The sequence below is a fragment of the Pteropus alecto genome, unplaced genomic scaffold (genome assembly GCF_000325575.1).
Source record: "Pteropus alecto unplaced genomic scaffold, ASM32557v1 scaffold195, whole genome shotgun sequence".
Classification (NCBI taxonomy): Eukaryota; Metazoa; Chordata; class Mammalia; order Chiroptera; family Pteropodidae; genus Pteropus; species Pteropus alecto.
In genome coordinates this window covers 5,472,140-5,496,254 of record NW_006438073.1, presented here as the reverse complement: position 1 = coordinate 5,496,254, position 24,115 = coordinate 5,472,140, and the positions used below count along the sequence as shown (strand labels likewise).

Here is a 24,115-nt window from a genome sequence, read left to right as displayed (position 1 = left end):
CCCGAGAAGGGATATACAGTGGTCAACTTCCTTTTTTAATAAAAAAAAAAAAAAAAAAAAAAAAAAACTCTTTAGAAAATTCCATACCAAGAAGTCATCTTCTGGTAAAGCTGAAATAAATACAGGCTCGATGGCTTGTAGAAAGTCAAAACCTTGAGTTGCCCACCTGTGCATGAAAAAGTTCAAGAAAATGCTAGAGATTTCAGTCTAAACTTTAGAAAATTCCATACCAAGAAGTCATCTTCTGGTAAAGCTGAAATAAATACAGGCTCGATGGCTTGTAGAAAGTCAAAACCTTGAGTTGCCCACCTGTGCATGAAAAAGTTCAAGAAAATGCTAGAGCGATTTCAGTCTACACAATACTGAAAGGAACGTAATTGGAAAATTACTCCCTAGAACAATCACATTTTTTGTTTATATAAATGTCTGGGATTGAGTACATTTATAGCATGTTTGGGGAAAGACAAATGGCTTCTTAATAAAGAAACGAGTTACCAATTTGTTTTCCACTTACACAAAGAATGGGCTTAAACCGATAAACTCCTTTACATATCATTCATTTGGGGACAAATTTTTTAGAAGTTTTCTAAGAGTTATAAAGTTTTCTATGTAAATAGGTCAATTAAAGAAAATTAAAAAAAAAAAAGCTGATCACCAAAGAGTTCAAAATTCTCCTTTTCGTGTCATCTGTTCAGAAACCCCGTGTAAAACAGAAGGAAGTACCAACCCCACAGGCCTCGTGAACACACCCTACGCGGTCATACCTGGGTCTTGTACCTCTACCACTCTCACACTTAGTTAGGACGTAATTCATCCATTTCCGGGCAAAGCTTATGTATTTGTCTCCTATCTTCTGTCTAAACTCTCCAGACATCAAACGAACCACTTCTTTATGATACTGTAAGAAGATTTTATGCATATCAAAGTTAACAAGAAAACGATTATACAAAAACCTAAACACTATTAATGCTATATCTGTTTAAAATGTCATTTTTCTAAAAAAAAAAAAGCAAAGCCTGATTAAAATTGACATATTCCGAAAAAAGCATGACAAGCTAGAAAGAATATAATGTCTTAAAATGCAGCTTCACCAATGTTTTACTCCTAAGTTTAAATTAAGAATGTTCTTTTATGATATTAACCATCTCTCAAAGAAAGTTTTTAAATGTAAGCAGATAGCTATTAGCACAAAATAAAAACTGGGCAATCATCCAACACTTTAAAAGCAAACCGACATTTCTCAGATTCAGTGATGGTGTAAGACGACATTCTTAATTAACTAAGCTGTGATTACAATCAACAATCAGATTTGCATTTGACTCATAATGCTTATAAGTAAGTTGCAGAGCAATTGCTAAGTTGTACTGTTTTTCCTCTTATTTTGTACCTACCTCAAACCCAAAATTGTATCCCTGAATCATAGCTTCTCGGTAGTACTGCTGCAACGTGACAGACTCAGACTCATCGACTTCAGCATCAAATTCTGAAGTGAATATGTGGTCCACTCGGTCGATGGCATCGCTTATTCTGTTGCAAAGCTCTAACGCATCATTCTAAAGAGTCCCAAACCATAATTAATCCAAAATGAAGCAGATCCCATAACACTTATTGTATTTTAGAGGAAGATTTTTTTCATCATCACACAGATATAAATCACTACGATATTTTTTTGGCCATATTTATTTCTGTTACTCAAAAGGAATGACCAAAAATAGAGGAAATTATATCGTCTTCGTTTTTATTTTTATTAGGTATTCTTTAACATCTCATGAAATACAAAAGGAAGAAATTCCATTTAGAAGGACAATGCCTGATCACGACACGGTCTTTGAATCAATGCTCACAGTGTCGATGTTTTTACGTATCAAACACCAGTTGTTTTTCCTCGCTGGGTCGTTGCTCAAGTCTAAGTTTGGTTTCAATGCCTCCCCGTGAAGTAACGATGTATTTCTAAATGACCTCCACAATATCATCACGTCATACTGCCCTGCTTATCCACCCCGCCTGCCCCTAGTTCAGGGGTTCTCGACTTGGGCAGATTTTACCTCACACACCCCCAGGGACACCGGCAGTATATGTAGGTATTTTTGGTTATCAAAACATGGAAGGGGGAGTAAAATCTACTGGCATCTACTGAGTAGAGGCCAGGATGCTGCTAAACATCCTATAATACAGCGGTCCCCAACTTTGTGGCACCAGGGACCGGTGATCCTATGAGAACCTGATGCCAGATGATCTGAAGTGGAGCTGAGGCGGTGATGCTAGCGCTGGGGAGCGGCTGCAAATACGGGTGAAGCTTCACTCGCTCACCTCCTGCTGTGCAGCCCAGTTCCTACCAGGCCACGGACAAGTACGGGTCCGCGGCCCAGGGGCTGGGGACTCCTGCTGTAATACACAGGACAGCTAGCTCCCCAAACAAAGAATTACTGACCCCAAATGTCAGTGGTGTGGAGGCTGAGAAACCCTGCCTCATGCAACCTTTGCTGTCTCCCTAAATGGGCTCCCTTTCTGCCCACCCTTAAACACACACATATGCACACGTGGTCTCCCTCAGGCACTCTCCTTACACGGTGTTCCATAATACTCTTCCTCAATATTCAACAACTCCCCAAGGTTTAGAAAATAAAATCCAAAATCTCTCAACAATCTGATCTTTGCCCACCTGATCCTACCTGCCTCTCTCTCACTGCCCTCCACTGTACACACCAAGGTCTGACCAAATCAGACTCTCTGATACCCAGTGAGCATTCCCATAACCTGATCCAACTGGCATCTTTTGAAATCCTCCCAAACTCAAATGCCTCCATGTTGACAATTCTCAGATGTTACTAGAGTGTCTAATTTCCCCCTTCTCTGTTGTTGAGTGTGACAGTTCACATCCTTAAGGTTATAAATTTCTTAAGCTCAAGAAGAATTAATGTCTTAAAAATTCTGCACTCTCCAGAGTTCACTGACTCAAACTAAAAGACAAAAGCCCCCTGCCCTGGGATTAGAATAGGATGACAATCTGTAAGAGGGAATGTTGATAAATGAGTAAGACAAATCAGACTGACAGAGAAAAACATGCTTATCAAACTACTGGTAACTTTGATAAGTGCTTTTTCCTCAAGAAATCAAGTCTTAAAGTGATTAGAAGATGTAACTGGTGACCTGTGGCAAAGTGTGGATGAAACCAAGCCTGATTAATGGAAAGTGGTGGAAATAAGAAATAATGGGAAGGGAAGGAGGACTTCTGGCCTGCCATGGGTGCTGACGGCCTCTGTGACGGTCTACAACTAGCCCTCCCTATTAAAACTGGCTGAATTATCCGTTAAACAAAACAATAAATAAATTTTTTAATTACACAATGTTGACTTGGAAACTACTCTAGTAAATACTGGTAACTGCTAAAGAATAAAAAAAGTGGATTAGGAATGAAGAGACCTAAATTCCAGTATCAACTTTACTACTCAACAGCCACGTGACCACTATAAGTCACGTAACTGTTCAAATTTCTATCCTCTCCAATTCTCACATTCTACAATTCCAGGAAAGAACCGGCATTTTCCACTTCCGCATGGGGAAATGTGTACTGGGAAGACAGGCCACCTACGAGCTCAAGTCCCTTGAACGATATTACATCACGACACATTCGCTCCTCTCCAGCGTCACATCCAAACGCAGATAAATGAGCTAAGGAAGAGCTGACAGTGAACTACCTTGAGCTGCTGCAAAGCCTTGGCGATGACCGGCTGGCTGGACGTCTGTTCCTGGCGTAGAGTCATCAGTCCCTCGATGGACTGCTGGAAAGCTTTCCTCTGGATTATGAGATGAGCAGACTGCGTGACAACTAGTAAAAGATTATCCACCTGGGAGGAAAATCAAGCCTCGGGCTTAAAAACAGACCAGTCACTGCTTCCCCATTCTAGTTCAATCCCCAGTCGAAAATCAGCGCCAACCTCAGGGTTACTAGGCCAGCAGCCCTCCAATCAGAGAGCAGCCGGCAAGCACAGCCACTCCCACAGAGCAAGGCGATGCGGTGGTCACCCACGTGTGGGACCTTCCGCACGTGGTGAAGAACCCCACAGGACCATGTGGGCACAATGTCTGAAATATCCTAGGGCTTCAAACAACTCGACACTCTTGGTGCGGAGTCTGTGCGTCTGTGCTGGCGCAGCACGTGCAGACAGAGAACTGAAGAACAGAGTGGAGTGGGGGAGGGGGGGCTTGTATGAAACAGTAAAAAGCCAAGATTTTATTATTTTTACTCTTTAAGTGACAGTCACTGCGGTATGCTGAGATCTGTGATGTCATCAGATGTGCGTATGATAACGATCGCGCCGGAAGTACCAGACACAGACACAAACAGGGAGGTGGAGGGGGCAGGGGAGGGCTGAGCAGGAAAGCTGCAAGTGGGACCTATGACAGTCCTGGAAGGGGGAAAGGGGTCTGACCACAGGAGTGGCTTTGGGGACACTGAGGAGGGTCAGTGACTGGAAATGGTTGGGGCTCGTGAGGGCTAGCGATCGACTGGGAGGGTAAGAGAGGCAGCTCTGTAGAGTGGAGGGACAGTAGCCTGGCGTGTCCGGCTCCAGTCCCGTGGAGCTTGAGATACACAGGAGCACTCACCATCACTGTCCCCTCACTGAACAGAGGCCATGAGAAAGCTTCTTATGGTTTAATCACTGAGTTACATAAACTGTCATGGGATCCTGCTAGCTGGGTAGGTGACAGCCTTTGCTACAAAAATGAAAATTAAGAAGCCAAAAAAACAAGAGTTCCTAGAGAACTGGAATTTCTAGAATTACAAATTAAATGAGTAAGGCAATTAATTCCTTTTAGATCATGGATATATAGACCTAACTACACGATGGAACTGAGGAAAGATATAAATAAAATAGTTCAAATATTCCAGTATAATTTAACATACCTAAAGACTTCGATAGAATATTTTAGTTTAAGTAACGCTACAAAATTTTCTATTAAAACATCAAGGCATATTTTTGGGATGTGTCTATTTGAGACTACTACAGTAGTTAAATCATTCATGAGCTGCTAATAATTCATTTTTCCTAAAAGTATTTTAAGTAAGAAATACTGCTTCGAGTCAGGGGTGGGGAATGGCAGGTGTGGGACCCGGGAGTGAGACACACCTGCATGCTTCTCAGGGTATCGACAGTCTCCACCTGAGGCACAATTTTGACAGGTGGTGCCTCCCATGTGGCCCAGCTGTCATCCAAATCCCGAGCGCGGTCACTGTGCTTGGTCAGAAGTAGATAGGCGTCCATCAGTACATCATCTGAATCTTTGGAGCAGTCCTTGCCTGCAGCTGCATTGAGTAACTGCAAAATAACAGTCTTCTCCTCAGCAAGAAAGTCTGGAACAAATACTTGCAAGTTTTCTAAGCCAGGAATTTGGACCTGGAAAAGAAACAATCCAAAATCTGGAATTAAGGAATGTCAACATTATAGAAATGTTATTTAAAAAAACAAACTAGGAAAAGACAAGCAGGATTGGGGAAGATGTGGGAGGGACGTCAGATCAGGGCAGTGAGGGGAAGGGCAAGTAGTCCAGCTCGGTGTGACCCGCTGTGACTGTGACTGAGTGCAGACAGGCTGCTGGGGGAGCCCTGGAACGTCCCTCCACTCACAGGACACCCTCTCATTTCTTTATTTTCAACAACAAAGAAAATACTCTTCAGGAAGGAAGGTCAGCCTGAGAAAAACCTCAGTCAGTGCTAGTTTGCGGAACAGTTTTCAAGCGAAGCGGCTCCCAGACAGCAAAGCCCTGACGTGGGCACTGAGGGCCAAGGTCTTCAGTGCAACGATGAAGGAAGGACCCGTGAGACTGGGCAGACACCTGACTCAGTTCAAAGGCAAAAAATGTTAATACAGATTCGCTAATTAGTTTTGGTGGGGGCATCATAAAAAGCCTCTGAAGATCGTTTTAACAAGGAATACAGATGCAAGTATGTCATGCAAGTCACACATTGACGGGGGCAAAATGTAATGGTGGCTTTGGGTAAAATTTCTAGTAACGTCATCACAGCCAGATGCTAAAAGTACTAAATCTCAAACAACTGAAGTGGGAGCAAAGGTGATGACTCAAGAAGCGGCTCCCGTGACGTCCAGGATACCGATACCAAAAACTCGCACAAAACGCTTGAACTGTTTCAGGAAACATCAGAGTGGAAAACGAACAATTACTTTTAATCGACACGTTATTTTACATACATTAAATATACATGTGTAACTAATAAAATATATGAGTAAATACTTGATTATTTTATCCGCATTTTGAAAACAAGTTGATAAGTCAAAGTATGAAAAACTTTGTTTTTCTAATTATGTCATCGGGAAATTGTGGGATAGTCCCATAACCGGGGTCAATGCATGGCCTGCAAAACCTGAAATATTTACTATCTGGACCTGCTTTAGGTAAAGGAAGAAAAACAAAGTGTGCAACTCTACTACCTTAAACACTTACCTTAACGTACTGTTTTGATTTCAGAACTTCCAGAAGGTCTCTAACTGGAGCGGAAAGTATGAACTCGGCAGCTATTTCCAGGTCCTAGGATCACAGTGACAAAGAAACTTCTTTAGGGTTGGCTTCTTAAAAAGCAAGAAAAAAGAAAATCAAGAAGCCAGTAACAATCATCCGGATCACCGACTCACCTTTCTCAGCATCTTGGCAAAGCCGAGAGCTTTGGAGGCCCTCTCTCTGGCTTCGTGAAAGAGCTCTTTCAGGGCCCGGCTGATCTCTATAACAGACCTCCTGCAGGATGATTGCCGGCCCGTTAGAGCACACCAGGGCGTGCGAAGACATACGGAACAATGAGACAACGCAAATCACAAACCACGTAAATAAAGACTGAAAATTTTATACATGGGAACAAACAATTATCAAGAACGTGTTCAAAATATTCAGAAGCTTGCTCTCCAGTCTTCCAGAAAATACTCGTATCCTAAATAAGCAGGGCACAGTTAATCACTTTTAAATGACAGTAAGCTCAATTTTCTAAGGATTTTATTATGATAATTTCCTGGAGTTTGAGATAAGTCCTTGACTCCCAGCTCATAAGCTAACTGAGAAGACATATCTCCAGTGGTGCCCAGGTAAATGTTTAACAGCTGGCTCCGCCCAAACTACTGTCTTACTTGGAGTTTGGTGACTTTCATGGTATAAATACTCCCATTGTAGCTGATTTCAAGCTACCAGTGTGACACTACTGAGCGATGACTTGGGAAGAGATGTGCATAGTCGCCCGCTGCTCCTCGGGAGCCAGGACAAGCCAGCGCCCGCACACCACTGCACCGAAGCCCGCTTTCCAGACCCCTCCCTAATAAGCTGCTGGAGCGTCAGAAGAGCCATTCTCCAGTCACCATCCTAGCTCCTGAATCCCCGTTTTTATTCTGAATCCACCACATTACCTCTCAAAACTGCAAGACCTTCTACAAACCAATTTATTCCGTTTCTCAGCTATTCGGTACTTTCCTAGGTGAGAATCTATGTGGTTAACTACTTCTTTTTAACTGACACAAAGACATCTCAGGTATTCTGAAATCCAAAATGTATTTTTATCCAACTCTGGATAGTGAGAGAAAACATTTCAGGCCTGGAGAAGTCAGTTTCACCGGAGGAGCATTGCCTGACACTGCTGATAACTGGCCACAAAATGGCTATATGACTGATATACGTGCCATAAAAAGAGCAATCTCACATGGTTCAAGCTAACTACTACTGCACAGAATTCGGAGAAATGCGACAAATGAGTAAGCTATGGTTTCGTGTGCATAAGCTTAAAGTTCAACAGAAGGCGTAGGCTAAGCATAAAACAATAAAACAGCAAATGTCACTTAAAGGTGTGAATGGACTGCCACGGCGGTTTAAAGGACAGACACGATTAGCTGAAGACATTCCAGCACGTGCAGATTATTCTGCTCTACTCTACTCCTTTTTAGTCAACTGAAACTGTCTCCCCTTCCTCTGAGGACACTAATTTTTATGAGGCTACATGAATTCTAAGTTCGCTTTCAAGGAAAGTTTCACATAGAACCATAACTAAGAGATCACATGAAAAAACACAGAAACAAATCCCTTTACATCTACCGCCCAAGTTCACAAAGTCCGACAAGATTCGATTGGAATACGGCTGATTTCAAGCTCGTCGCCACGAGCAGAACTGTGTGAAATAAGCAAGAGGAGAGGAAAGAAAACGCAGCCTGACCTTATTTCGTCGGAAGCACTGTCATCGGCACTGGCCCAAAGCTCAGCGCAGCGCTCCTGCAGGCCGGACTCCAGGAAGCTTCCCGTGGACTTGAGCAGCATGCCCGCAATGTCACTACGGGGATAGGAACAAAGTCACCCAGGGGAGGAAGTTCTCGTGCATCCTCACTGGTGAATGAGAAACTAAAAGGTTCAGCTATTGTTTCAACAGTTAAAAATGACTGAGAAGTTTTTCTCTTAATATAAGATCAAGATTAATGTGAAAAAGTGGAAATCTCAATCGTGACAGGTATCTTACCTTTGTTCTATTACCAGATAAACTTAACATCTTAAATAACAGTCATAGTAGCTATGTAATTATTACGCAATGTTATTTTCATCTTAAACAAATGTTCAAAATGATATAAAATGCCTTAAATACATATCTATAAGATTTTTTAAAAACTTAATAAGAAAACCAAGTGAATTTCTTAAATGCAACTTTTTACAAATTCGCTTCACAATTAGCTTTTCGTAGTCGATAAACATGAAACGCTCTGTATAGCTGATGCTTCTCACCGAGCATACAATCTAAGTGCCAGGTTAAAACCTGAGCGTGTAAAATAAATCTGAACAGGTCCTGCGAAATGTCGACAGCGGCTGGACCCCTACGCTATCCAAGGAGAGGGCTGGTGACAGTGAAAAGCAGCGGGCCAGCATACTGCCGGGGGCAGCCGGGGCAGGCGGGGCACGCTGCCCGCGGGAGCCCAGGAGAGGCGTAGAACCCAGTGGCAGGCGTGGTCTCCATGGGCCTTGTGGGCCCCGCGGGCCCCGCGGAATTTTAAGTAGAACAACAGTGGCAAGAGGGGCTCTGCCAGGAAGAGGATAGCAGAGGGGGAAGGGAAGTCTGGGAAGAGCGACGAGGACTCTCGGAGGGCGTGACGATGTGCTGACAAGGGGCCTAGCTGCGCCGAGCGACTGTCTGACCTGAAAGGGTGGAGGCGGGAAGCAGACAGCCATGCCGAGGAGGCCGTGGACATCGCTCTAGCTGTCCAGCCTTCGCCTGGGGTACAGGCGGTGGGCTTTGAAAATGACAGAGTAGGAAAGCGACCTGATTAGAGACACACAGCTAAGAACAGCGGTATACAAGGGTTTCCAGGACGGGCGCACTCAACAAACACTGAGTATGGCGTGTCCTGAGGGCAGTGAAGCAAACAGATAAAGCCCCTGCACTGAATGGAGGCTGAAAACAAATAAAATGAAGGAAAACACACAGTATGTCAGATATTAATAAGCGCTATGGAGAGAAATACAATAGGGAAGAAAGCTAAGGAGTGTTCGCAGGTAGGAATTTCAATTTTAAACACGGAGAAGGTGACACCCAGTCAGAGAGCTAAAGGACGTAGAGCGACGAGCCGTGGGACTAGCTGGGGGAGAGCGGTCCCAGCCGAGAGACCAGCAAGCACGAGGAGCCTGCGGGAGGCGCGCGGGGCATGCCCAGCCTGGGCAGGGCAGCACTGAGGCCAGCACGAGTGGGCAGCAGGCACGAGTGAGGAGGACAAGGACTTCACCAAAGGGCAGAGTGCATCAGGTCTTTATTGGCCGTTTTCAGGCCCCGTCTCACTTTTACTTAGTAAGATGGGAGCCACGGGCACATTTGTAGCAGAGAAGAAAACGGTCTGATGTACATTTTAACGAGATCACTCTGGCTACGGACGGTGCTGAGAATGAAGGACAAGGGTGAAGGGCAGAAGCAGAGCCATGAGGGGCTGGGGAGAGCAGACGCGCAGGTGGTGAGCACAGGTCAGGCTCCGGGCACATCCTCAAGCGACAGCCCAGTGGATCAGCGACAGAAAGAAGTCGGGTTCATTCCAAGACGGGCTGAGCCCGGGGCCCGCCTACAGACTGGACGCTGTGCTAAGAGCACGGACGCAGCCAGGATGTGGCAGAACAGTGGCGGGCCTGCAGCGGGCCGCGGAAAAGCTCTGGGCGCTTCTCGGGATGCGGGACGTGAAGGGGAAGGCCAGAGATGGCGCTGTGTACAAAATCTGAACGACAGGTAACAGGGAAAACAGAAAGACTGACGGGAGGAAATGTGGGTGCAGCGAGATTACGTGACATGAACTGGCAGTGAAACTATTCAGTCACCTTTATAAAACATTTCTTCACCAAAGCTTGAAAGCCTGGAAACAGAAAACGCAAACAGAAGCTGGAGGCAAAGCTGAACTGGGGGAGTTCAAGGGGGAGAGCGAAGGCCTTAGGAAGGCCGAGCGTGGGAACTCATCTGAAGAGGAAAGCAGGACCGGGCTGGGAACTGGCCTGCGGAGGGGGCAGGGCTCGGTCACTGAAAACGGGGCTAGAGAAGACAGAACGGGTGGTCAGGGCAGAAAACTGAGCACAAGTTTCTGAGACACCTAGCATGGGACAGAGATCGGCGTAGTGGACAATGGGTTCCTGGAGTGAGAAGCCGTGTCCTAAAGGAGGCGCTGGGGCGGGGGACACGAGCTGGGCAGGAGACTCACAGAGGAGATGGAGGTAAAATGCTATTGAGGCAGTCGGGGGAGGCGGCACCAGCAGGCGGCAGCAGCAGCGTCCAGAGCCAATGGGACTGGCCCCGTCAGTCAGCCGGGCGGTGGCCGAGCACAGGCCACTGAAATGCGCCCGAATCCACATCAGGCGCCTGAACTCCAGACACTCACTCTTTAGAACAAACAGACCAGTGACCACGGTCGCCCGTCCGTGGCTTTGTTTGTTTCTAACCCTTCACCGCATGTGTGCCCTGAGACAGCGACCCTGTAAGCAGTGTTACGGCCCCAAAGCAGCATCACTGAAAATACCTACTTCGGGGCTCCGAGTGTCCCCAAGACCGATGCGCATAGGTCTACAGGTTTATTCTGCTCTCCGGAGGCCCGGATTCTCTTCCTTCTCGTGTACAACCAAGAGCGTTTACACTAAAGCAGGATTTCTCGACTTCGAACTTGACGCCTGGCGTGGGTGACCTTTTGTAGCAGGCAGCCCTGTGCACTGCAGGGTGCTCTGCAGCGGCCCTGGAGCCCCTCAGTAGGGGCACCTCCCAGTCAGCACAATCAAACTGCGTCCAGACACTGCCCAGCGGCCCCAGGGACAAATAGGCCTGGTTGAGAACCACTGCTCTAAGGGAACCAACACCTTGTGGAGGGGCACACGACATGCGTGAATGGCTGCCGTGTCACGTGACGACACTCCAGCACAGACAAGACACTGCTGAGTGGACTGGGGCTGGGAGCGAGGCAGGCGGGCGCACGGGGTCCCTACCAGAAAAGCTTTCCGGCCTGAGCTTCTCCTCCCCGGATGTAATGGGTTATCTCTTTGGTGAAATTCCATTCTTCTTCTAACAGATTTTTTAAACTATGAGATGCTTGAGGTAACTGCTGTAGCATTTGGATCCAGCTTCTCATGTAATCAAAATATACCTTAAAATGAAAAAAAAATGCAAAAGGAGACATTAGAGAATAGAATTCAGCAACTCACAAGGTTCGCGTCTGTCAACATGAAAGCTATGCATCGGGTGGCAGGGGGAGCGTGGACGAGGGCCGCAACCTGCAGCACGAAGACGCGAGGCCTCCGTCCTGAACCGTCTCAGTGAGGATTTTTATTAAATCGTAGAAGTCGGCACCTCGGCAATTTAATGTGATTCACAATCCCTTCAAATTACTAAGAAAATAACTAAAATGTTCACAATGTATAAAAAAGTATAATGATTTCTTAAAAATCAAAATAACAGCACCCAGAAATGTTCGTTATTAACATATTGCAAGCATTACTCCCTTAAGAGGTTGGCATCTTCCTTCATCACTTACTTTAACTTTAGACGGCACCTCACGTGTTGAGAGGAGGATATGATCACACTTCGCACCATCCCCTCCTGACATCCAGATCCTTGTGATAGGATTTTTCAAGGCTCAGGACACATAAATTATGACCTACAACCAAAACACCTGACCGTTCCCTCGCGCAACAGCCTCCCGCTGCTCGGCTCTCCTGATTTCTCTGTGGCTTTAGTCGCATTTTACTCTCAAGCAGTTTTTCTCACGACAGGTTCACAACTGCTATAGTACCAAACATCACCATCTATGGATTATTTTACTGAAAAGAAAACTGGACGTGGTATACAACATCTGAGTTACATGTTCTCTCCCTCTGGACTTTTGAGGCATTATTCCGGTACTGCCTAACGCTGTGCACTAGGCCAGCATGAAGAACTCTGAGGCCAGCCTAATCTCCCAGCCGTCACCACTCTCCCCAAGCACGCCCTGATGGTGACTGGTCCTCTCTGCTGAGGTGCTCACAGGGTTCTTTCTCTAGTCGTGGGGCTCAGTTCCTTCATCAGGCGACAGCTTCAGGGTCACTGGAGTGGATGTTTTCTGCATGCTGTGCTGGGCAGGCGTCACACCAGCTCCAGTAACAACTCTCAGTAGTCAAATTTCGGGCCTTTTCTTCGTTTCAAGAAAACTGTCTTCTGTTCTCTCTGGATGCTTCTAGGTCCTCCACCCGGCTGTGCATAGCAATATCCAACCCTGGGTCCGCCATGAATGCAGCTATGTGTGTGCAACCTGCAATTTACGGGTCTACCACCGCCCTATCCAAATGAATAAGAATAATACGTACGTACCCAGGACTTCCCTTGCGCTTCCTCGGGTGCTCCTGCACCTCCACGGCTCCCCTGAAACCGGGCTGTCTCCTGAGGCCTGCACTTCTCCCTTACGGCCTCTCAGGGGGCAAGTGTCTCACTCTGTATCCCGAGAGCTCAACAGTGGGCACCCTCATGCTCCCCACTGCTACTTCCAAACCACGGCTCTTACGCAGTCTTATTTGTAAGTAAGAGATGCCTGCCCCTTTAAGATTTATGTCGTCAGACCATCAACGCCCCCTCTTCACACTGTCACCTACTGATTTCCAACTGTTCATCGCCCTTCGTCGCACTCCTGCGGGCCCAGCACCGGCTCCTTCTGAACCCTCATGCCTCTCCCCGCAGTCGTGTGGCACTGCCTGACCCACGGACCGGCAGCTGCGCCACCAAAAGAGGCCCTGCCTGGTCCCTGCGTCTGCCTGAGGCCATGACGACCCCCTTGCCATGCTTCTGTGGAACCCCGCGTTCCAAAGCCGCTTCCCACCGTGGAGCCCGCGTCTGCTGCCTTTCCTGCCTGAAAAGTCTTTCAGTCTCTCCCTCTCTTAATTAAAAAGTTAGGGGGCTTAAAAATACTCTCACAAATATCACTCCCATTACCAGTGTTATAGACTCTCTCATCGTTCTTTGTTTCAGAATGAACAAAGGTTAGTCCTCTGTCATCTTCGCTTTGGCCGTTTTTCAATAAAAAGTATCACGAAGGGAACTTCTCTTTGGTCCTCTCTTCACTTCTCTCTGCTCTCCCTTCGGAGGCCTCAGTGACCGATTTCTATGTTACCTAGTGTGTATGCTTTTTAAACAACTTGTTATTGCATAAGCTACGATGTACAGTATCGTTTTGTGTAAGTTTTCAATTTCTTACATAAACTGGGTTACAACACACCTATGGACTTTCAGAGGAACTCCGAGCGTCCCTCAGAGGAGCCTCCCTAACTCCACGTGGACTCAAGTCACACTGTTCGAGCCCAGGAAAGACCCAGGCACCTCTGCCTCGCCTTTGCTGTGGTGTGACGGTCACACGATTATTTAACCACCATTCCCCACCGTTCTTAAACTCCAAGCCGGAGTCTATGCTCCTCGCTGACTCCTCAGGAGCTGGCGTGACGCCTGCCCAGCACAGCATGCAGCGGACACCCAGAAATGCCACACCCGGTAACACCTGTCGGGTGGAAAACTGAACCTTTTCTGCCCCTTTGCACTTTATGCCTCTCCAGGAACGCTAGCTATGCCCGTCTGCGTCCTCCCGTGTGTCTTCTACGAATATCACAGCTCGCTCAGCGTGTTCGCATTTTCATCCTTTCCAATTCTTTTTATTTAGGTCTTTAAATCTGTCTACTGCATGTTCCTATATCATATGTTTATTGTGTTGGTGATTTCTAAGGCCAGGGCCAGGGAAATGGGCTAAGATGGTTCACAGCTTCAGTCTGGATCTGCTGCCTCAAACGAATGCTCACCGAGTTACTGCCTTGGACCAGCACGCATTCGCGCCTCCGTGTTCAGGTCAGAAGGATGATGCGGCGCAAAGACCCCTGGTCACCTCTGCTGTGCATCGTAACTTGCTAATCAGTGCTTGCCCTCAGCCTGGGCCCTCACTCTCATCCGCAGTCTTCAGCCAACAGGACAAGTTGGGGACAACATAAGTGTCTCCACCTCTGCTCCTTCTGTTCTGCAGATGTGCCACCTACGGCAGGACTCCTAAGGGGACGCCCTCTGCTCTTCTCCTGACCAGTCACACCACTACATGTCATAACTCTTAATTAATCACTGGTCGGGCCCTCCGTATCTAAAGTGGAATATATTTAGAGCTCATGTCCACACTCCTTTTAGTCTAAATTTTAAAGCAAATAATTCTAACAGTCTCTTTTTTTTTTAGGGGAGGTGGATACTGTGGCAAATTTCCTCCTTTACTAAACATGAAATGTTTTTAATCTTCATTCCTTTTGCTGTTTTGGGTGCATTTCAGGGAGAGGGTGCTGCCAACTCAGGTAAGCGGAGCCTGACTGCCAGCCGAGGCCATCTGTCCTTCCTCGCTGACACGAACGCCGACTGGGTTCCTCCAGCCTCAAAACGCGCCTCCGCACTTGTCCACCTGGCGCACTGTGGGGCACGATTTTAAAACCCCTGATAATTTCTAGTTCTTCATCCATGAAATCATGGGGATAAACTAAGGAAAATTATGCCTCACACAGATAATCACTAGCAAAGCCAAAACTCAACCCTAAGCATCTCTAGATCGGAACCCGCCGCACGTTTGGTAACGCACTCCAGGACACTGACACCCCACGGCAGGGAGGCCATTTGACCCGCCTCATTCTCACCCTTCCGGCCTCGGTGACGCACGGTACAAGGTGTGGCGTGGGCCTCTGTGGCCGGCAAAGACAGTGCAGAAAGCAAAGCACATTTCGTCCTTTTAAACCTCTGGTTCAGTCAACCATAGGGAAAAATTAACTTGTTTATTGCTTTTTACCATAAATTTTCAATGATAAAAACACTTCTGACATAAGAACTATATAATATTTCAAAACATAGCCACATTTTACACATCCTGGTCTTTTATATATTCTCTCAATTAGGAAATAATTTCAAACTCAAAATTACTTCCCTAACATGCGAGATGTTAAGTCCGCCTCCCAGGCGCTCCTTCCCATCCTCCACTACAGAGGCTGCAAAGCTAGACGTCTGCACGCCAGCCGCCACCCCAGTGAGAGGCCACGCGCACGTCTGGGCAGCAGGACGCGTGGCCTGGCCCACGATGCTCAGGAAGAGCTGCTGGCTGCAGTCTCCAGGCGGCTCTCACTGCTCCGGACCTGGCTGGCAGGCATACCTCCCCTTCCGCCCTCTCCTTCCCTCCAGCCTAGAAAGTCGGGTGGTGTCCGGATGTGCCATGCTCTCCTGAGGTAGGAGGGTGAGAGTCAAGTGAGGACGAAAGCATTCCACAAAACACACACCTTCCGGCTCTGCTTTGCTGTATTTCATCAGCCCGCCACATTACGTCACCACGTGTGTGTGTGCTCTAGTGCACCTGACATGTACTCACTACACATTAACCCTCCACCACTCACACGGAACACCAGCGAATAGTACGGTTCTAATGACGGCTGCTATGAGTGCAGAGGGGGTTTAGATAAAGCACATAAAAGGTTAAAAGCATCAAGTAAAGCTTTCTAGAGAGAAATAAAACTTGAAAGTAGGTCATAAGTGGGCAGATATGGAGAAGGGACATTTAGAGCAGGAGGGAACAATATGAGCAAAAGTAGAGCGGCTGGAAAGCACAGGTGAGCACAGGCAAGCACAGCGCACCTGAGCAGACTGGGGGAGCTCTTTGGGAGCAGAAATGCAAATAGGTCCGCTCTTGCCAAGTCACATTAATACCATTCCTCAGACGTGCCAGGCGCCTCTGTGAACCCGGAACCTGGAACGCGCCAGGCCCCTCCGTGAACCCGACCCGTCTTTAAGGCGCTTCCTCGCCACAGAAGCGCCCAGACGCCCCCAGGCTAGCTTGGGAGTCCCGTCTCCAAGCCTCTGGTGCATCACAGCATGATTCTAAGTCAGCGCTTACCACTCGGGGGGTGGGGGGCGGGGTGGGGGGAGTGACATCAACTCTGCCCAGCCCACACCAGACTGAGTCCCCTAGTGTCTGTCACTCCACTCCCAGAGCTGTACAAGGTCCCCAGCACCTCCCACGTCTTACAAATACGGCCGATGCCATGTGGCTCAATGAAACAGAACCGGACTCTGATTCTATTTGGGGGCCATTCTGCTATAGAGCCCACAATTAAACGACGAACCAGAAGCAGCCATGAAGCGCATGAGGCTGAAGGTCCCCCCCGCCCTTACCATGAGCATCTTGTGCAGGTCCTCCTCGAAGGCGTCCATGTTGCAGCCGGCCGCCCCCGGGCCGTGCGGGAGCCCGAGCAGCATGAACTGGTAGTACTGCTTCATCAGCAGGCCGCCCTTCAGCACCTCCTTGCACTCCCTCACCAGCTGCGGGGGGACAGTCACAGGTTCCGTCACTGCACGCATCCCGACCAGACCACGTGTTCGTTTTCACCCATTTCCCACTTAAATCCTCAAAAACTCAGAAAAAGGGAACCTCGCTTCTGAAAAACCTGAAACATTTTCCAAATTCTTTCTAAGACAAGGAATACAAAAGAAAAATCTCATGTGATGGGTCACTTTTTAACCAAAATCATAGTAATTCAAATATACTTACATGACACAGAGCATGGTGGACTCTGTAATAATTTAGTCTACCTATTGTGATTTGTGCCTTTTACCATTAAAAAAAATGTCTAGTGAGAATAAAAACAAATTAACCTGATGAAATGAGACGGAAGTCGAGGGGGGAAAAATGAAACAAATGAGTAAATCCCAAATATGCAGGCCCAGAAGGTAATGCTGGCAAGGAGGCGGAAATGAGGACCCGCGAAGCCCTCTCCAGCGGTCAGAGGCTGGCAGACAATGCCCGCAGAATGCTACGCAGCAGGGACTGTGGGCACGAGACTGCACAGCGACATTAGTTTCAATAGATATTAGTCGAGACACAAAAGGAACCTCAGTGCTGCTACTGGGAAAGTAAACAGGTACCAACTTTCTAGAGTCTAAAAATGTATGACTCACTAATCTATTTTTATGCTTTATACTCAAGAAATCATCAGAGATGCAGACTAAATATTACATATTTATCACATTATTCAAAATGACGATAGCATTAAATACATGATGACGCACCTACACAGTAGAACACTATTGCAGTCATTTAAACTCTTGCTTTTAAAAACTATTAAAGGGCGAAAACTCATATACGTATTTAAACTTTTATGTGTTGGAAGTATGTATGCACAGGAAAACAAATGAATGGAAATATACCAAAATGCCATAATGGTCATCTCTGAGTGGCAGGATAACTTCCATTTTTTATATCATTTTCTGTGCTTTTCAAATTTTCTAAAATAAACAAGAATTGCTTTTCCAAACAGAAGTTACCTTTTCAAATGTCTGAAAAATAATCAGCTTAAGACATCAAAGGCTAGAGTTAAATCTATTAAAAAGTGCCCTCTTCCCATTTATATAGAATGTCACTTACGTGCTTATAATAAGCTGAATCTTTGAATGCGTTGTCAGAATGACTATTTTTTTACTCTAGTAATGCTACACTAAACCAAGAAATGTTTTTTTTTAAATGTTTTAACATTAATTACTCTTTAATCTCCACAATAGCCCCATTAGCAAAAAGTAAACTCCACCTCATTTTACCAGGTTACATTCCCGAAGTATATGTTTTGTGAGGAAGGGATGCTAGTATTTTACCAAACCTTCGTAAATTAGCGTGGTGCTATGGAGGACAAGTGAAAAGCAGGCACAATAACCCGAAACAGGATGTGGAAGGAAGCGGAAACAGAGCTGTGGCCGGCGCTGGATGGAAACTGTAGGGACCCATGTCCAGCTGCAACAGGCCCCTCTGCATCACCTGACCGACGAACTCAAGTCCCACTGCGCCTGTCCTACGGCCGGTCCTTCCTCAGCCTGTACCTGTCCCCTACAGTGCCAGCCTGTCATCCAGAGCCAAGGAGCCCCTAACCTGTCAATCTCTAGGGGATGGACACTCACGGTCTACAAAAAACATACCAACATTCTTTCTTCAAAGTCTGAGATGTTTATTTTATATGGTGGCATCATAAAGCATGAATACCAACACAATTTAGCACTCACGCGCTGCTAGACATAACTGCTTCTGGCCGTTGGCTGTTCTTTTGTTACCCCAGAGCATCACGCCGTAGGAAATCCCAACCAAAATTAGTGATAACAAAAGCAGAAGCCATTATTCTGTTTAAACTATGCAACTGCCTCTAAGGAAGCAAAAATTCCAAACACCACCCTTTTGTATATGCTGAAGTCAAGTATCTGTTTATATGTAGCTTAAAAGACAAAAAAGTGAATTTAAAGAACCTACTTTCTCTCTTACAAATGATTTTAAGTTCCCGGTCTTTAAAGACATATTAATAGGTGACAGAGGGTCAGACCGTCCTCGTACTTTTTTTATATTCTTCTAGAACAAGGAAGTGAATGGCTCAAAGGTTGAACTACGATCTGATCTTTGAGGACTGCAGGTGAAGAACATTTAAAATTACCCTCAAAAGAACAGCTTAAAAACATTAACAAACATTCATTTTTCACCATTTGTGACGATGAGGAAAACATCCTCGAAACAAAAATTATGAGCCTGTGGAGTAATACAATAGCTGTTAAAAATTTTTTAGCAGTCTTTGAAACAAACCTGCTTAATACTCAAGAGAGATGGTTCTCCCGCAGGTCTCTGCTCCAGCCTCAACTTCAGACATTCATGTATAACGTTCAGAAGCACTCGGCAGAGGACCAAGAAGGCAGGCTCGAACGAAGGCAGGTCCATGGCCTTTAGCTCATTCCAAGACACAGTGCTGCACTTCTGCTCTGAGGACGGTGGCGTCCTGGACAACTGCACATAATCTGAGCCCCACATGGGATCTGGAACTTCGGAGAACTATGACAGAAATTCAACGAAGGTTAAAGGAGCATACAGCAGAACATTCTAAGGTTGTAGTTACAAACTACTATTCTCTATAATTTGCTGACAAATCTACAAAAATTGTAATTTTACAGGAAAAATCATCTTTAGAATAATTCAACCATTTCAACGGACCCCAAGTTCTAAAAATTTTTTAAAAACCGTAAGAAGTAAACTGTACTATTTTTATCAAAATAGTAGAAATGGAATCAAGTTCACCTTTTTCACCATTTTTTATTAATACTTAAGATGATCGGAACACTTATTTTTAAGGTTATATACACCACTATCTCTAGATTGAGAAAAGCAGAAAATTATTAAAATTAGAGAAAAGATGATCAGACCAGGTAGTCAATATGTAAACATAAAAACTAGCAGATTCAACAAATTCTTTTGTCCATGTGTTCTCCTGAGCTATACTGAATGATGCTGATAGAAAAACAGAAAAAGATTCATAAAACTGACCTGGCCGGTCCCAAATACCTGTTTTCTGATGCTTCCTGGGAACCCTAGTGCTGCTCACCCATTGTACTTTTCCCCATAAAACGTGAGGTCTGGAGCTTTCTCAGTGATCTTAAACCTCCGGCAACATCGTGCTGACCAAGCATATTCAAAGACCCTGCCCTCTCCTTTTATTCAGAAAACTGAAGCCATCAAAACTTGAAAATCCAGACCTTTCTTCAACTTAAAACATGACTATTTTAGCTATTCTTCCTCCAAATGTCATTCCTTTCCATGCTCCCTGTCACTCAAAGAGCTCTTAACTGGTCTCCCCACTCACGTTTGTTCTTATGCTCGCCGTCTAGTTTTGCATTTAAATTAACACATACGTTAGTTTCCCATAACAGGCGAAAATTCTAAATAGCCACATAATTTTTAAAATGATAACTTGTGACGTGAAGAGATCAAGTAAAAATCTGAAATTCGAAATCCGAAGTGTCAGGATCAGAACCAGTATCAGCACCTGTGCTGTATTTAGCGTGTGCGTGCGTGCGTGCCTGCGTGCGTGCGTGCCTGCGTGCATGCGTGTTCTGCTGTCTGTTGACGAGAACAAAAACGCCGGCCATTTCAGCTGCAGGCGGCAGTGCCGGTGCCCAGACGTGGTCCCGGAACGCCATTCCCAGCGAAAGGAGGGCGGGCTCCTTGAAAACACGTCAGGTTCCGGTCTGGAGCAGATGCACAATGTAAGCTTAATATAATACTCCTTGTTATACATAACTCCTTGTTACAAATACAGCACTCCCTGTTACATCAGATAGCAAGGGAGCTATCGAATGCTCACTGAGGTAGTGAAAAAGGACTTACGCCAAGAGCGCAGTGGTTAAGTGAGTTACGGTGCAGTCCTATGACACAATGGCACACAGCTGCTGAGTGGCAATGAGGGAGAGCTACACGTCCCAATACGGACAGATCCAAAGTAGAGAATACTGAGGAGAGGGGGGGTACACACCCCACAAGTCATGGAATTAACATAGCATTATCATGTTTTCTTGAAAAAAATGTACCTGCATTACATACAAAGACATATGTTTATAGGCGTACAAAAACGTCTAGAAGGTACAAACTGAACTATTTCTACTCTGAGCAGGGGTAGAGAATGCACAGCAACTTTGTTTTTACATACTTCAATAAATAAAACACAGGAAAGCACATTGTTTTACAAAATGAAGGACTAGATCAAAACAGTCCCTGTTACCCTCTCAAGTTAACTTCTACGATTCGGTGCCAGAGGCGCACATCAGAAACTGAAATGTCTACAGGCCCAGGAGTGTGACGCAGGTGGGACTGCTCAGGCAGGGCGACCAACGAGAGCAAGAACAGATGGGAACCGTGGCAACTGGAGCGCGGCAGGTGCTGCCACGTGGGAAAGTGGCCCCGGGTTGGCAGGCCTCCCAACATTTCAAGGAAAATGAAAACTCCAGATTTTCATGTGCAATCTTCTCACTGTTAAATGCTAGCCGGACACTAAGTCAAAAACATTTAAACCACTACGTGGGACAAAACAGAACATCAGGAGCCAGTGCACTGGCTCAGTTAAGAGCTTGGCTTTGTGGCCAGTTCCGGGCTCGTGTCCCGCTCTGCACAAGGATGTGCAACCTTGACCAAGTCATGTGACCAAGCCCCTCCACATATGAAGTATTCAGTTAACGCTAGCTACCAGTCTCGTGGTGATGGTGGTGGTACCACAGATCCAGTTCTGGGCTGTGGGCTGATCAGTGAGGTTCTATCCTGATCTCTTCCATCTCACATCAGGTTTGATCCAGCTGGCTCAGTGTACTCAAAAACCATGGAGCACAACTTCCTCTTTTCCCTCACACAAGTTCCTTCTTTTAAGAAAACAGAAAACCTATAGGCAGATGAACAAGTATGTGCTCATGAGCTTGCCACTTACCTCAATTAAAAAGTTCACGTAACTTTACTAATGAAAGCAGACAGGTGATGATCAGCGCAAATAAGAAATCACTTGTCATAGCCATCAATGACCACTGGTCACGAAAGGGGGCAGGAGAGTCCTGCAGCCTCCATGGTGTCCCACTGGATGGGCTCGGAGCTGCACGGTGCTGGTCTGGCTACACAAGCAGCAGGCTGGAGGTTTGCGGAGAACACCAGTGCTCAGGTCCTACCTCGGGAGGCTCAGATTCACCCTGCACCCGAGCAGGGAACAGGCACATGTCCTTTAAAAGCTCCCTGGGAAGCCATAGGTTAACATCTGGCGTCCCCAAATCCTGGGTTTGAGTCCCTCCAACTATCTACAGCTTCTGTGATTGGGGCAAGTTATCTACTCTGTACTCTGTTTCTGTAAAACATAGAAATAAAAATGCCCCTTCGTTCGGTTATTATGTCTGGCACGTGGTAAGAAGACTCAAAACGTGGCAGCTGTGGGTACTGTAGGTGTCTCTCCTAGTTTCCACATGCTTTATCTGCTCTGAACGTATGAGGCAACCTCTTCAACGTTTCGGGAGCTTGTAGGAAAACGTCAGCATAATTATTGTTAGATCCAAAGATAAACAATATTTCACTGGCCACTAAACTTATAATAATTACAGGATCATTTTTAATTCAAAAGCAAGTAATAAATAGTTACCAAAAACGTTCCTAGAATTTAAGGTAATATTCACGGTAAGATGCAAAGTCAGACAGCTAATTTTTTTGTATATTACATTAAAATATTAGTTTTCATCTCACCTTTCTCTTCTAAAAATATATAAACTTCACAAGGTAAAGCAAAAAGGAAAGAGCGTAAATTAACCATATCACAATTGAAGGCTCAGATATTTTATGGATATTTAACATTTAAAATGCACAAAAGCCACAGAACTGTACAAAACAAAGAGGAACGTTATAGTATGCAAATTCAAAGTCAACTGGGACGCTGGAAAATCCCAGAACGGAATGCAGACTGAGACCAATGAAGCTAACCATGTTACAAACGGAAGACACTACCTCACTGGAGAGGGTGAAGGAAAAAGGTACCGGCCTAACTTTGGCTAAGCATGTCCTGACTACACTGCTCTAAGGCTGAAGACAAAAAGAATGGAATGAAACTCTGTACTCTAGCTGGTAAATTCATCCCTCACAGAAGTATTGGTGAGCAATTCTGAAACTATATGCATACTGGGGTTGCACAAATATGTAAATAAACTGCAGTGATGGGGGTCAGGTTTCTCACTGCAGGAGAAAAAAGTTCCAAATAAGCAGAGGAGGAAGGCTGGATTAGAGCTGGAGAGGCCAATATGAACCCATGCTTATTTTTAACAGATAACATAGTAGACAAAAAGACAGACAGACACAGACAGGCAGACATAGATAATTACAGATCTGTGGGTATACATGGGTTGGAGGACACACCTTTATTCTCTAAGTCTATCATTGAGAGGGCATAGAAACAATGACACCCCAATAGTAACGAATGTAGCCAATGCCCAGATCTTCACTTCTAAATACCATTCTCCAATAAAAGGAACCCAAGTTCCTTGGAGAAACGGCTAATTTCAAGACTGGAACAGGGAAAATGCAAGATGATGCCAAAATGGAAGAAACTGCTCAAAAAGCAAACAAAAGGCAAAACCACATACAAAAAAGATGGTGGCATGTGTACAGGACACGGAAGCCAACTAAAAGAGCTCCAACGGCTGAAGTAGGAACGAATACCATTTGGGCAAAATAAATAACAACAGTATTGGCCTATAAAAAATAAATAAACAAAAAAAAGTAAAAAAAAATAAACATGTATGAGTCCACACTGAGATAAATAATTGACTGAATAATAAATGCGAGAGAAGAGGCAACTCTTCCATCCAGAAGAATTCCCAATGATCCATGTAGATACTCCCACTCCCGGAGCTGGAGGTGAATTCCCTCCGGAGGGTGGGCGGGGCTTAGGGACTGGCTCCCAAGAACAAAGCAGAGAAACGGAAAACTGGTAACCCGTGCAGGAACCTGGCAGATACCACCTTAACCAAGCAGCCAAGACTGATGTCACCAGTGACACCAAAATGCTACGAGGGCGCTTCAGCTCTGTGGCATTCGCGCCTGGGCCCACAGCCCCAGACTAATCATGAGAAGACATCAGACAAAACCAGATTCAGGATCATAAGGCAGACGGCTGTGAAAAACAAAGACTGAGAACCTATCACAGATCAGAAGAGACCAGGAAGGCAAGGGGACCAAATGCGACGTGACACCTTCGGCTGGGCATTGGAACGGAAAAGGCACATCAG

The 24,115-nt window shown here is 45.7% G+C and overlaps 1 protein-coding gene across 1 annotated transcript in view; it reads right to left on the bottom strand.

Annotated features, from left to right (window-relative positions):
• The window catches only part of MAP3K4 (mitogen-activated protein kinase kinase kinase 4), a 75,420-nt gene that overhangs the window by 23,122 nt on the left and 28,183 nt on the right, over positions 1–24,115 (bottom strand). The window contains exons 4-14 of the mRNA XM_025049057.1: positions 19,128–19,370; positions 16,688–16,834; positions 11,479–11,636; positions 8,207–8,320; positions 6,654–6,753; positions 6,466–6,549; positions 5,133–5,399; positions 3,699–3,848; positions 1,392–1,553; positions 765–898; positions 231–309 (exon numbers count right to left, since the gene is read on the bottom strand). Coding sequence (XP_024904825.1) covers positions 231–309; positions 765–898; positions 1,392–1,553; positions 3,699–3,848; positions 5,133–5,399; positions 6,466–6,549; positions 6,654–6,753; positions 8,207–8,320; positions 11,479–11,636; positions 16,688–16,834; positions 19,128–19,370 — 1,638 coding nt within the window. The remainder of the gene's footprint in view (positions 1–230; positions 310–764; positions 899–1,391; positions 1,554–3,698; positions 3,849–5,132; positions 5,400–6,465; positions 6,550–6,653; positions 6,754–8,206; positions 8,321–11,478; positions 11,637–16,687; positions 16,835–19,127; positions 19,371–24,115) is intronic.